We start from the raw sequence: 14116 nt of genomic DNA on the forward strand, positions 1-14116 counted from the left end.
GTGGGGTCAGCCAGGAAGTGGTCTGTTACACAACAGGGAACCTCCCACAGACACCTGCAGCCCCTCGATTGGTCCGCGCAGGAGTCACATGGGTGACGTTACAGTGGAACCGACCAGACGGTTCGTCAGGGGAAGAGCAGATTACCTACTCGCTGGAGATGGAGGATGAAAGTTCGGTAAGTCACTCAGCCAATCCAGTCTCTTCCACCATTCAGTCAGATCAGAACTGGTCGGTAACCTGACCACATTTACCCACAGAAACCTTATCCAATAGAAATCTGCCAATCTCAGTTTTGACATTTTCAATTGACCCCTAACCTGAGCAGCTTTTGAGTGGGGAGAGATCCCCCCACCCCTCCCCTTCATGTGAGGCAGTTCTTTCTGACACCCCCCTGAATGGACTAGTTCCAGTTTTAACGTTCCGTCTCCTTGTTCTGAACTCCCCTTTAATCATCTAAAAATCTCGATCAAATCACTTCTTAATCCTCTAAAATCTGTCCTCACAATTCAACTCGGTGACCCTGTTATGACTCTGTGAAAGTTCTGGAAGATTTGGGGTTCTGACTGCTGGTATTTTGATGTTGAAGAAACTCTGGGTTTTTGTGAACAGAATCTCACACCCACCGTAGACCTGAGCTGACCTAAAAACTCTGGCACTCGCACCGAAACTCAAAGCTGGCCCTGTTCGCTGATCACTGTCCATGCACACTGAGCTCCACCATTGTCCCCCTTGCACCCACCACACCCCACCCGGGCCACCTGTCCCCTGCTCCAAGTTGCCCTTTGACACACTGCTCTCCATGGATCAGCCATTCACACGTTCTAATCTCTTTATGTGCCGCGATCAGCCCATTCTTCACCTTGATCACCCCCATTTACACTCCTTTTGCCTTTTTGTCCATCGCCACCTTTCGCTGGACCCCCTATCCAGCCCCACTTCTCCACCCCCTCACCCCACCCCACAATATAAATCTGACCCCATTTCCAGTTCGCTCCAGCTTCGACAAAGAGTCACCCAGGCTGAAACCGTTCGCTCCGTTCTCTCTCCACAAACACTGTCAGACCTGCTCAGATTGTCCAGCGTTTGCTGTTTCTGTGTGAGCTACACTGGGTCCTGGTGTTAAAATTCTCATTGGCGTTCCGCAATTTCTCCGTGGCCTCGCCCCTCGCTACCTCTGTCACCTCTCACAACCCTCCCGGGATTTCGGCACTCCTCTCATTCTGGCCTCTTGCGTAGCCCGAGTTTAATGGCTCGAACTTTGGTGACTGTGCATCCGCTGCCGAGGGCCAAAGCTCTGGAATCCCTGGCCTTCCTGTAGCTCCCCGCCTCGCTGTCTCTTCCTTGAAGACGCTCCATAATCCCTACCTCTTGGACCCAGCTTTTGGTCACCCGCCCAAATATCCCCTCTTGTGGCTCACTGTCAGATTTTGGTTTGATCACACATTAGGATGCTGTACTGTGTGAAGGCTCTATATAAATGCGTTATTGTTGTTCCAGGTTGGCGGTTTTCAGTCTATGTATTTGGGCGAGGATGTGACCAGCACTGTGAAGACTCTCACGAGAAGCACGCAGTACAAGTTCAGGGTGAGCTGCTCGTTCAATTGAGAGAGGCCATTTAGTCCTGAACACTCCTTGGTTGAAGTGGCTCGAGCATAAGCTTCACAGACGTGGAGCCTTGCTTGCTGGCTGGGGCTCTGCATCCTGAAAACAAGTGCGAGCAAAGGTGACACCAGTGGGTAGCACGCTGATCGCAGTGAGCTGAAAACACACTGCAAAGAGCTGAGCCCAAAATGCAGTGTGCAGTACCGAGGAGGTGCTGCACTGCCAGATGCGCCATCTTTCACGTATGACATCAAAACGGGGCCTTGTCGGCCTGCTCGGGTGGACGTAGTAGATCCCACGGCCTCTACTTTCAAGGAAAAGAATGACGTTCTCCCCAGTTTCAAATATTGTCATTGCCACATTGTTCTTTGTGGGATCTTGCTCTGCACAATTTGACTGTCACATTTCCTACATTACAACCATGACCACACTTGAAGGAAGTTCTTCATTGGGCGTTTCCCCTCCCACTCACTCTCCCACTCCGACCTCTCTCTCTTTGACATTCCAACATGAGGCGCTAATTTTCCAGGTGAATAAGGTCAGTTAAAAAAAATCAGAGGTTGCAAGGTAGGACAGAATATAGAGGGAGATGTAAATGGAGAGTGTAAAGAAGGTGCCTCTGTAACCATGGATGACTTTAATCGACACTTAGATTGGGAAACTCAGACTCAAAAGTAGCCTGGAAAAATGTTTTTTTTTAAAAATAATTTTTATTAAAGGTTTTCATAAAATATCAATAACAAAATGAGAAAAAAAGAACCCAACAGGGTTAAGTACAAAACACAATCTAAAAAAGCAACTCCCCAAACCCCTCCCCCCTGTACATAAATAATAAATTAACATTAACACCCCAACTTAACACAACAGGTATATACACCCCCTCAGACCCTTCAGTGTAAATAACAAAAAACAATAATAAAGTAACCCCCCCCCCCCGAGTTGCTGCTGCCATTGACCAATGTCTATCGTTCTGCCAGAAAGTCTAAGAACGGTTGCCACCGCCTGAAGAACCCTTGTACCGACCCTCTCAAGGCGAATTTCACCCTCTCCAATTTAATGAACCCGGCCATATCGCTGATCCAGGATTCCACGCTTGGGGGCCTCGCATCTTTCCACTGAAGGAGAATCCTCCGCTGGGCTACCAGGGACGCAAAGGCCAGAATTCCGGCCTCTTTCGCCTCCTGCACTCCCGGCTCCTCTGCCACCCAAACATTGCGAGCCCCCAGCCCGGTTTGACCCTGGATCCTACCACCCTCGACACCGTCCTCGCTACGCCCTTCCAAAATTCCTCCAGCGCTGGGCATGCCCAGAACATATGGGTGTGATTTGCTGGGCTCCCTGAGCACCTAACACACCTGTCCTCACCCCCAAAGAACCGGCTCATCCTTGTCCCGGTCATGTGTGCCCTGTGCAGCACCTTAAACTGTATGAGGTTGAGCCTCGCGCACGATGAGGAAGAGTTCACCCTCCCTAGGGCATCTGCCCATGTCCCTTCGTCGATCTCCTCTCCTCTCCCAACTCCTCCTCCCACTTACCTTTCACCTCCACCACCGAGGCCTACTCCTCCTCCTGCATCACCTGGTAAGTTTCCGAGATCTTACCCACTCCCACCCACCCCCCCGAGAGCACTCTGTCCTGTACTGTGTGTGGCAGCAGCCGCGGGAATTCAACCACCTGCCGTCTGGCAAACGCCCTTACCTGTAAGTACCTGAAGGTGTTCCCCAGGGGGGAGCCCATACTTCTCCTCCAGCTCACCCAGGCTCGCGAACTTCCCGTCCACAAACAGGTCCCCCAACTTTCGTATCCCTGCCCTGTGCCACCCCGAAAACCCTCCACCTGTTCTTCCTGGGGCGAACCGGTGGTTACCCCGTAATGGGGTCCACGCCGAGGCCCCAACTTCCCCCCTGTGCCGCCTCCACTGCCCCAAAATCTTGAGGGCAGCCACCACCACCGGGCTCGTGGTATACCTCTTGGAGGGAGCGGCAGCGGCGCCGTTGCCAGCGCCCCCAGACTCGTACGCACACAAGACGCCGTCTCAAGCCTCTTCCATGCAGCCCCCTCCCCCTCCATCGCCCATTTGCGCACCATCGTCGCATTGGCAGCCCAGTAGTACCCACAGAGGTTGGGCAGCACCAGTCCCCCCCTATCTCTACTCCGCTCCAGGAACACCCTTGTAGCCTGGAAAATTAGTTCACAGAGTGTATTTGAGACAATTTCTTAGAGCGGTACTTTCTAAAGGCAAAGGGGTGAGGCTGTTCTGGACCTGGTAATCAGCAACAAAACAAAAACCTCAAGGTGACGGGGCCTTTAGGCTCATGTACCGTTTTGAGGGGAGAAGTGTGGGTCTGAGACTAGTGTTTTTAACCTGAATAAAGGAAATCCTAAGGGTATGAAAACAGAGCTAGGTAAAGTGATACAAGCTAAAGATAATTGGGAAACCTAGTTAAAAGGAAAGAGAGTGGAGATCCAGTGGCAGACTTTGAAGGAGACATTTAACAACTCGCAGCAAAGATTTACCCAGCGAGAAGAATAGACTCTTTGGGGAGGGTGCATTATCCATGGCTGAATAAGGACTTTGAGGATATTATCAATTTGAAAGGAACACTGCATAAATCTGCCGAGATTGGTGGCACTCAGAAGACTGAACAAATTTTAAGAACCAGCAAAGAATGACTAAAAAAAGGGGGAAATTAGAGTCTGAGAGAAAGCTAGCTAGAAATATAAAAACAGATGGCAAGAGTTTCTGCAAGTATTTAAATTGGAAATGAGTAGCTGAAGCTCGTGCAGATCCTCTGGAGAGTGTCTGGAAAATTGAGGCAGGTATTTTGTGTCTGTCCTCACTGTAAAAAACACTATCTAAAGACACTTGAAAATGAAGAGGTGAACGGGAGGGAGGAACTGCAAACAATCACCATTCTGAGGGAAAAGGCACGGGTCAAAGAATTAAACCTAAAGTCTTGACAACTCCTAATGGCCAACATCCCGGTTTCTCAAAGGAAGTGGCTGCAGAGATAGTGGAGTCATCGATTAGAATCTTCCAAAATTCCTTAGATATTGGAAGGGTCCCAGCGGATTGTAAAATAGTGAATGTAACACCTTTGTTCACGAAAGGAGGGAGACCGAAAGAAGAAAACGATAGACCAGACAGCCGAACGTTTTTCATTGGGAAATGGCAGGAATATCAAGGAAGTTACAGCTCAGTAAATGATAATTTGATCAGGCAGAGTCAGCATGGCTTTGTGAAAGGGAACTTGTGTTTAACTAATGCATTTGAGTTTTTTGAGAAAGCAACAAGCGAGATGGACAAGTGGAATCTGTAGTTGTGGGGGCGTACTTGGATTTGTACAAAGCATTTGATAAGCTGCCACAACAAAGATTGCAACATAAGATAAGATGGCATGGAGGTAACATATTAGCATGGATAAAGGACTGGTTAGCGAACAGCTGGGACAAGTGCGTTGATACAAGGATCAGTGCTGGGCCTCAGCTACTTATAACCTGCACCAATGATGTAAATAAAGGGACTGAGTGTACAGTAGGGTGGATGCAGGGGAATTAGGTCCTCTGGTGGCGGGAGGATTAGGGAAGCGTGGGTTGGGGTAGGACAACCAGGCAGAACCAGGCAGACCAGGGGGTCATGTCAGGAAGCACCTTTACACAAAGGGGAGCGGAATCGGGAACTCAGCTTCTCCGAGGACTGTGGGTTCTGTGGACAACTACAGCCCTTCAAGATTGATGGCAATAGGTTCTTGTAAAGGTATCAAGGAATAAGCAGCAAAGGCAGGTAAATGGAGTTATAAATAAAAAATCTTTATTAGTGTCACAAGTAAGCTTACATTAACACTGCAACAAAGTTACTATGAAAAGCCCCTAATCGCCACACTCCGGCGCCTGTTCGGGTACACTGAGGGAGAATTCAGAATGTCCAATTCACCCAACAGCACGTCTTTCGGGACTTGTGGGAGGAAACCGGAGCACCCGGAGGAAACTCACGCAGACACGGGGAGAATGCGCAGACTCCGGACAGACAGTGACCCAAGCCGGGAATTGAACCAGTTAGGTCACAGCTCAGTCATGATCTGATTGGACGGTGGAACAGACTGGAGGGACCCCATGGCCTCTATCTGTTCATCATGTAATATTGAGCCAAAAAGCAGCCCAGAACTCCAAGGGGTATGATTACAGTCTGGAGCGAAACTTTAAACGGTCCTGTCTTGGTGCTAGATTTTAGACTGTAGTTAGGCCCTGCCTGCAGACAAAAGCACCGTTCTCCATTTTATTTGTATGAGGGTGTATGTGGCAAGTTGTGTTGCAGTGGGCGCGTTCTTAGCTGTGGGCAACGAGCTCCGGGTTCAAGTCCCACTTCAGGAATGGATGACTATGGAAGATGCGTTTATAATGTGGCCGATCAGTTTGATTATCAGGCTGTAAATCCTTCCAATACGCCCGGCGACAGGCAGTACGGGCGGGAGAGTTTCCTGGTCAGCCAGACCGTCGCAGGCAACGCAAACCGCGGCAGTACTTTGCCAAGCAGAGCACCGACCAATCCCGTGACCACCAACATCCTTCTAATGCATGGCACTTGAAGGAGGAAGGGGGTGAAGAAATATATTATACCCATTTTAATTCACATTTTTGCTCTCCTGCCCATATGTCTGTCCACGGACTGTTGCAATGCTCCAGTGAAGCCCACCTCAAACTGCAGGAGCAGCACCTCATACTCCGATCAATGCAGAACGAGGCAGCAGTGCGGGTTCAATTCCCGTACCAGCCTCCCCGAACAGGTGCCGGAATGTGGCGACTAGGGGCTTTTCACAGTAACCTCATTGAAGCCGACTTGTGACAATAAGTGATTATCATTATTATTATTATTCTGCTGCTCCAGTGCAAAATCCATCACATTTCCACCTCTCTTCAGCTCTGAAGAAGAATCACTCAGACTCGGAACGTTAACTTTATTTTCTGTCGTCCCAGATGCCGCCAGACCCGCTGAGATTTCCCAGCATTTTCTGATTTTGTTGTGAAGGGGTATATGTTGGGTTGCTGTGACATTTGACTGCTTCTTTCCCCAGCTGATAGCTTCCAACACAGAAGGCAACAGCAGTCCCAGCGAGGTGCTCGTGTGCATCACCAATCCTGACCAACCTGGACCTCCTTCCACGCCTTACGTCATCGGCCCACCGCTATCTCACAGCCTTCACCTGAAGTGGGGTATGTACATGTAGGTTCCCCCCAGCACACTCCCCGAGATGCCCTCTGGCCCCAGCCAACCCATCAGTGGGATGGGCGCGCTCCAGCGCAACCAGCGCCATCTTGTTGGCTGGGATGAGTGTGCGTGGGGAGTGTAATGTGTGTGTGGGGAGTGTAATGTGGGTGCGCGGCTGGGATGAGTGTGTGTGGGGAGTGTAATGTGTGTGTGCGGCTGGGATGAGTGTGTGTGGGGAGTGTAATGTGTGTGTGCGGCTGGGATGAGTGTGTGTGGGGAGTGTAATGTGTGTGTGCGGCTGGGATGAGTGTGTGTGGGGAGTGTAATGTGTGTGTGTGGCTGGGATGAGTGTGTGTGCGGAGTGTAATGTGTGTGTGCGGCTGGGATGAGTGTGTGTGGGGAGTGTAATGTGTGTGCGGCTGGGATGAGTGTGTGTGGGGAGTGCAATGTGTGTGTGCGGCTGGGATGAGTGTGCGTGGGGAGTGTAATGTGTGTGCGGCTGGGATGAGTGTGTGTGGGGAGTGTAATGTGTGTGTGCGGCTGGGATGAGTGTGTGTGGGGAGTGTAATGTGTGTGTGCGGCTGGGATGAGTGTATGGGGGGAGTGTAATGTGTGTGCGGCTGGGATGAGTGTGTGCGGCTGGGATGAGTGTGTGTGGGGAGTGTAATGCGTGTGTGCGGCTGGGATGAGTGTGTGTGGGGAGTGCAATGTGTGTGTGCGGCTGGGATGAGTGTGCGTGGGGAGTGTAATGTGTGTGCGGCTGGGATGAGTGTGTGTGGGGAGTGTAATGTGTGTGTGCGGCTGGGATGAGTGTGTGTGGGGAGTGTAATGTGTGTGTGGCTGGGATGAGTGTGTGTGGGGAGTGTAATGTGTGTGTGCGGCTGGGATGAGTGTGTGTGGGGAGTGTAATGTGTGTGCGGCTGGGATGAGTGTGTGTGGGGAATGTAATGTGTGTGTGCGGCTGGGATGAGTGTGTGTGGGGAGTGTAATGTGTGTGTGGCTGGGATGAGTGTGTGTGGGGAGTGTAATGTGTGTGTGCGGCTGGGATGAGTGTGTGTGGGGAGTGTAATGTGTGTGCGGCTGGGGTGAGTGTGTGTGGGCAGTGTAATGTGTGTGCGGCTGGGATGAGTGTGTGTGGGGAGTGTAATGTGTGTGTGCAGCTAGGGTGAGTGTGTGAGGGGAGTGTAATGTGTGTGTGCGGCTGGGATGAGTGTGTGTGGGGAGTGTAATGTGTGTGTGCGGCTGGGATGAGTGTGCGTGGGGAGTGTAATGTGTGTGTGCAGCTAGGGTGAGTGTGTGAGGGGAGTGTAATGTGTGTGTGCGGCTGGGATGAGTGTGTGTGGGGAGTGTAATGTGTGTGTGCGGCTGGGATGAGTGTGTGTGGGGAGTGTAATGTGTGTGCGGCTGGGATGAGTGTGTGTGGGGAGTGTAATGTGTGTGTGCGGCTGGGATGAGTGTGTGTGGGGAGTGTAATGTGTGTGTGGCTGGGATGAGTGTGTGTGGGGAGTGTAATGTGTGTGTGCGGCTGGGATGAGTGTGTGTGGGGAGTGTAATGTGTGTGCGGCTGGGGTGAGTGTGTGTGGGCAGTGTAATGTGTGTGCGGCTGGGATGAGTGTGTGTGGGGAGTGTAATGTGTGTGTGCGGCTGGGATGAGTGTGTGTGGGGAGTGTAATGTGTGTGCGGCTGGGGTGAGTGTGTGTGGGGAGTGTAATGTGTGTGTGCGGCTGGGATGAGTGTGTGTGGGGAGTGTAATGTGTGTGCGGCTGGGGTGAGTGTGTGTGGGGAGTGTAATGTGTGTGTGCGGCTGGGGTGAGTGTGTGTGGGGAGTGTAATGTGTGTGCGGCTAGGGTGAGTGTGTGTGGGGAGTGTAATGTGTGTGTGCGGCTGGGATGAGTGTGTGTGGGGAGTGTAATGTGTGTGTGCGGCTGGGATGAGTGTGTGTGGGGAGTGTAATGTGTGTGTGCAGCTGGGATGAGTGTGTGTGGGGAGTGTAATGTGTGTGTGCGGCTGGGATGAGTGTGTGTGGGGAGTGCAATGTGTGTGTGCGGCTGGGATGAGTGTGTGTGGGGAGTGTAATGTGTGTGTGCAGCTGGGATGAGTGTGCGTGGGGAGTGTAATGTGTGTGTGCGGCTGGGGTGAGTGTGTGTGGGGATTGTAATGTGTGTGTGCGACCGGGATGAGTGTGTGTGGGGAGTGTAGTGTGTTTGTGCGGCTGGGATGAGTGTGTGTGGGGAGTGTAATGTGTGTGTGCGGCTGGGATGAGTGTGTGTGGGGAGTGTAATGCGTGTGTGTAGCTGGGATGAGTGTGTGTGGGGAGTGTAATGTGTGTGTGCGGCTGGGATGAGTGTGTGTGGGGAGTGTAATGTGTGTGTGCGGCTCGGATGAGTGTGTGTGGGGAGTGTATGTGTGTGCGGCTGGGATGAGTGTGTGTGGGGAGTGTAATGTGTGTGTGCGGCTGGGATGAGTGTGTGTGGGGTGTGTAATGCGTGTGCGGCTAGGGTGAGTGTGTGTGGGGAGTGCAATGTGTGTGTGCGGCTGGGGTGAATGTGTGTGGGGAGTGTAATGTGTGTGTGCGGCTGGGATGAGTGTGTGTGGGGTGTGTAATGTGTGTGCGGCTAGCGTGAGTGTGTGTGGGGAGTGTAATGTGTGTGTGCGGCTGGGGTGAATGTGTGTGGGGAGTGTAATGTGTGTGTGCGGCTGGGATGAGTGTGTGTGGGGTGTGTAATGTGTGTGCGGCTAGCGTGAGTGTGTGTGGGGAGTGTAATGTGTGTGTGCGGCTGGGGTGAATGTGTGTGGGGAGTGTAATGTGTGTGCGGCTGGCATGAGTGTGTGTGGGGTGTGTAATCTGTGTGTGCGGCTGGGATGAGTGTGTGTGGGGTCTGTAATGTGTGTGCGGCTAGGGTGAGTGTGTGTGGGGAGTGTAATGTGTGTGTGCGGCTGGGTTGAGTGTGTGTGGTGAGTGTAATGTGTGTGTGCGGCTGGGATGAGTGTGTGTGGGGTGTGTAATGTGTGTGCGGCTAGGGTGAGTGTGTGTGGGGAGTGCAATGTGTGTGCGGCTGGGGAGAGTGTGTGTGGGGAGTGTAATGTGTTTGTGCGGCTGGGGTGAGTGTGTGTGGGGAGTGTAATGTGTGTGCGGCTGGGATGAGTGAGTGTGGGGAGTGTAGTGTGTGTGCGGCTGTGATGAGTGTGTGTGGGGAGTGTAATGTGTGTGTGCGGCTGGGGTGAGTGTGTGTGGGGAGTGTAATGTGTGTGCGGCTGGGGTGAGTGTGTGTGGGGTGTGTAATGTGTGTGCGGCTAGGGTGAGTGTGTGTGGGGAGTGTAATGTGTGTGTGCGGCTGGGGTGAGTGTGTGTGGGGAGTGTAATGTGTGTGTGCGGCTGGGGTGAGTGTGTGTGGGGAGTGTAATCTGTGTGTGTGGCTGGGATGAGTGTGTGTGGGGAGTGTAATGTGTGTGTGCGGCTGGGATGAGTGTGTGTGGGGAGTGTAATGTGTTTGCGGCTGGGGTGAGTGTGTGTGGGGAGTGTAATGTGTGTGTGCGGCTGGGGTGAGTGTGTGTGGGGAGTGTAATGTGTGTGCGGCTGGGATGAGTGTGTGTGGGGAGTGTAATGTGTGTGTGCGGCTGGGATGAGTGTGTGTGGGGAGTGTAATGTGTGTGTGCGGCTGGGATGAGTGTGGGTGGGAAGTGTAATGTGTGTGCGCGGCTGGATGAATGTGTGTGGGGAAGTGTAATGTGTGTGTGCGGCTGGGATGAGTGTGTGTGGGGAGTGTAATGTGTGTGTGCGGCTGGGATGAGTGTGTGTGGGGAGTGTAATGTGTGTGTGCGGCTGGGATGAGTGTGTATGGGGAGTGTAATGTGTGTGTGCGGCTGGGGTGAGTGTGTGTGGTGAGTGTAATGTGTGTGTACGGCTGGGATGAGTGTGTGTGGGGAGTGTAATTTGTGTGTGCGGCTGGGATGAGTGTGTGTGGGGAGTGTAATGTGTGTGTGCGGCTGGGATGAATGTGTGTGGGGAGTGTAATGTGTGTGCAGCTGGCATGAGTGTGTGTGGGGAGTGTAATGTGTGTGCGGCTGGGATCAGTGTGTGTGGGGAGTGTAATGTGTGTGTGCGTCTGGGGTGAGTGTGTGCGGGGAGTGTAATGTGTGTGTGCGGCTGGGATGAGTGTGTGCGGGGAGTGTAATGTGTGTGTGCGGCTGGGGTGAGTGTGTGCGGGGAGTATAATGTGTGTGTGCGACTGGGATGAGTATGTGGGGGGAGTGCAGTGTGTGTGCGGCTCGGATTAGTGTGTGTGGGGAGTGTAATGTGTGTGTGCGGCTGGGGTGAGTGTGTGCGGGGAGTGTAATGTGTGTGTGCGGCTGGGATGAGTATGTGTGGGGAGTGTAATGTGTGTGTGCGGCTGGGATGAGTGTGTGTGGGGAGTGTAATGTGGGTGTGTGGCTGGGATGAGTGTGTGTGGGGAGTGTAATGTGGCTGTCTGGCTGGGATGAGTGTGTGTGGGGAGTGTAATGTGTGTGTGCGGCTGGGGTGAGTGTGTGTGGGGAGTGTAATGTGTGTGTACGGCTGGGATGAGTGTGTGTGGGGAGTGTAATGTGTGTGTGCGGCTGGGGTGAATGTGTGTGGGGAGTGTAATGTGTGTGTGCGGCTGGGATGAGTGTGTGTGGGGTGTGTAATGTGTGTGCGGCTAGCGTGAGTGTGTGTGGGGAGTGTAATGTGTGTGTGCGGCTGGGGTGAATGTGTGTGGGGAGTGTAATGTGTGTGTGCGGCTGGGATGAGTGTGTGTGGGGTGTGTAATGTGTGTGCGGCTAGCGTGAGTGTGTGTGGGGAGTGTAATGTGTGTGTGCGGCTGGGGTGAATGTGTGTGGGGAGTGTAATGTGTGTGCGGCTGGCATGAGTGTGTGTGGGGTGTGTAATCTGTGTGTGCGGCTGGGATGAGTGTGTGTGGGGTGTGTAATGTGTGTGCGGCTAGGGTGAGTGTGTGTGGGGAGTGTAATGTGTGTGTGCGGCTGGGGTGAGTGTGTGTGGTGAGTGTAATGTGTGTGTGCGGCTGGGATGAGTGTGTGTGGGGTGTGTAATGTGTGTGCGGCTAGGGTGAGTGTGTGTGGGGAGTGCAATGTGTGTGCGGCTGGGGTGAGTGTGTGTGGGGAGTGTAATGTGTTTGTGCGGCTGGGGTGAGTGTGTGTGGGGAGTGTAATGTGTGTGCGGCTGGGATGAGTGAGTGTGGGGAGTGTAGTGTGTGTGCGGCTGGGATGAGTGTGTGTGGGGAGTGTAATGTGTGTGTGCGGCTGGGGTGAGTGTGTGTGGGGAGTGTAATGTGTGTGCGGCTGGGGTGAGTGTGTGTGGGGTGTGTAATGTGTGTGCGGCTAGGGTGAGTGTGTGTGGGGAGTGTAATGTGTGTGTGCGGCTGGGGTGAGTGTGTGTGGGGAGTGTAATGTGTGTGTGCGGCTGGGGTGAGTGTGTGTGGGGAGTGTAATCTGTGTGTGTGGCTGGGATGAGTGTGTGTGGGGAGTGTAATGTGTGTGTGCGGCTGGGATGAGTGTGTGTGGGGAGTGTAATGTGTTTGCGGCTGGGGTGAGTGTGTGTGGGGAGTGTAATGTGTGTGTGCGGCTGGGGTGAGTGTGTGTGGGGAGTGTAATGTGTGTGCGGCTGGGATGAGTGTGTGTGGGGAGTGTAATGTGTGTGTGCGGCTGGGATGAGTGTGCGTGGGGAGTGTAATGTGTTTGAGCGCCTGGGATGAGTGTGTGTGGGGAGTGTAATGTGTGTGTGCGGCTGGGATGAGTGTGGGTGGGAAGTGTAATGTGTGTGCGCGGCTGGATGAATGTGTGTGGGGAGTGTAATGTGTGTGTGCGGCTGGGATGAGTGTGTGTGGGGAGTGTAATGTGTGTGTGCGGCTGGGATGAGTGTGTGTGGGGAGTGTAATGTGTGTGTGCGGCTGGGATGAGTGTGTATGGGGAGTGTAATGTGTGTGTGCGGCTGGGATGAGTGTGTGCGGGGAGTGTAATGTGTGTGTGCGGCTGGGGTGAGTGTGTGCGGGGAGTATAATGTGTGTGTGCGGCTGGGATGAGTATGTGGGGGGAGTGCAGTGTGTGTGCGGCTCGGATTAGTGTGTGTGGGGAGTGTAATGTGTGTGTGCGGCTGGGGTGAGTGTGTGCGGGGAGTGTAATGTGTGTGTGCGGCTGGGATGAGTATGTGTGGGGAGTGTAATGTGTGTGTGCGGCTGGGATGAGTGTGTGTGGGGAGTGTAATGTGGGTGTGTGGCTGGGATGAGTGTGTGTGGGGAGTGTAATGTGGCTGTCTGGCTGGGATGAGTGTGTGTGGGGAGTGTAATGTGTGTGTGCGGCTGGGGTGAGTGTGTGTGGGGAGTGTAATGTGTGTGTACGGCTGGGATGAGTGTGTGTGGGGAGTGTAATGTGTGTGTGCGGCTGGGATGACTGTGTGCGGGGAGTGTAATGTGTGTGTGCGGCTGGGATGAGTGTGTGCGGGGAGTGTAATGTGTGTGTGAGGCTGAGATGAGTGTGTGCGGGGAGTGTAATGTGTGTGTGAGGCTGAGATGAGTGTGTGTGGGGAGTGTAATGTGTGTGCGCGGCTGGGATGAGTGTGTGTGGGGAGTGTAATGTGGGTGTGTGGCTGGGATGAGTGTGTGTGGGGAGTGTAATGTGGGTGCGTGGCTGGGATGAGTGTGTGTGGGGAGTGTAATGTGTGTGTGCGGCTGGGATGAGTGTGTGTGGGGAGTGTAATGTGTGTGTGCGGCTGGGATGAGTGTGTGTGGGGAGTGTAATGTGTGTGTGCGGCTGGGATGAGTGTGTGTGGGGAGTGTAATGTGTGTGTGCGGCTGGGGTGAGTGTGTGTGGGGAGTGTAATGTGGGTGTGTGGCTGGGATGAGTGTGTGTGGGGAGTGTAATGTGGGTGTGTGGCTAGGATGAGTGTGTGTGGGGAGTGTAATGTGGTGTGCGGCTGGGATGAGTGTGTGTGGGGAGTGTAATGGGTGTGAGCGGCTGGGATGAGTGTGCGTGGGGAGTGTAATGTGTGTGTACGGCTGGGATGAGTGTGTGTGGGGAGTGTAATGTGTGTGTGCGGCTGGGGTGAATGTGTGTGGGGAGTGTAATGTGTGTGTGCGGCTGGGATGAGTGTGTGTGGGGTGTGTAATGTGTGTGCGGCTAGCGTGAGTGTGTGTGGGGAGTGTAATGTGTGTGTGCGGCTGGGGTGAATGTGTGTGGGGAGTGTAATGTGTGTGTGCGGCTGGGATGAGTGTGTGTGGGGTGTGTAATGTGTGTGCGGCTAGCGTGAGTGTGTGTGGGGAGTGTAATGTGTGTGT

At 53.3% G+C, this 14116-nt stretch overlaps 1 protein-coding gene across 1 annotated transcript in view; it reads left to right on the forward strand.

Annotated features, from left to right (window-relative positions):
* Nucleotides 1–14116, forward strand: part of LOC140389518 (fibronectin type III domain-containing protein 3B-like) — a 404055-nt gene that overhangs the window by 282164 nt on the left and 107775 nt on the right. The window contains 3 exon segments of the mRNA XM_072473693.1: nucleotides 2–176; nucleotides 1499–1585; nucleotides 6676–6814. Coding sequence (XP_072329794.1) covers nucleotides 2–176; nucleotides 1499–1585; nucleotides 6676–6814 — 401 coding nt within the window.

Source organism: Scyliorhinus torazame, chromosome 14, assembly GCF_047496885.1.
Source record: "Scyliorhinus torazame isolate Kashiwa2021f chromosome 14, sScyTor2.1, whole genome shotgun sequence".
Classification (NCBI taxonomy): Eukaryota; Metazoa; Chordata; class Chondrichthyes; order Carcharhiniformes; family Scyliorhinidae; genus Scyliorhinus; species Scyliorhinus torazame.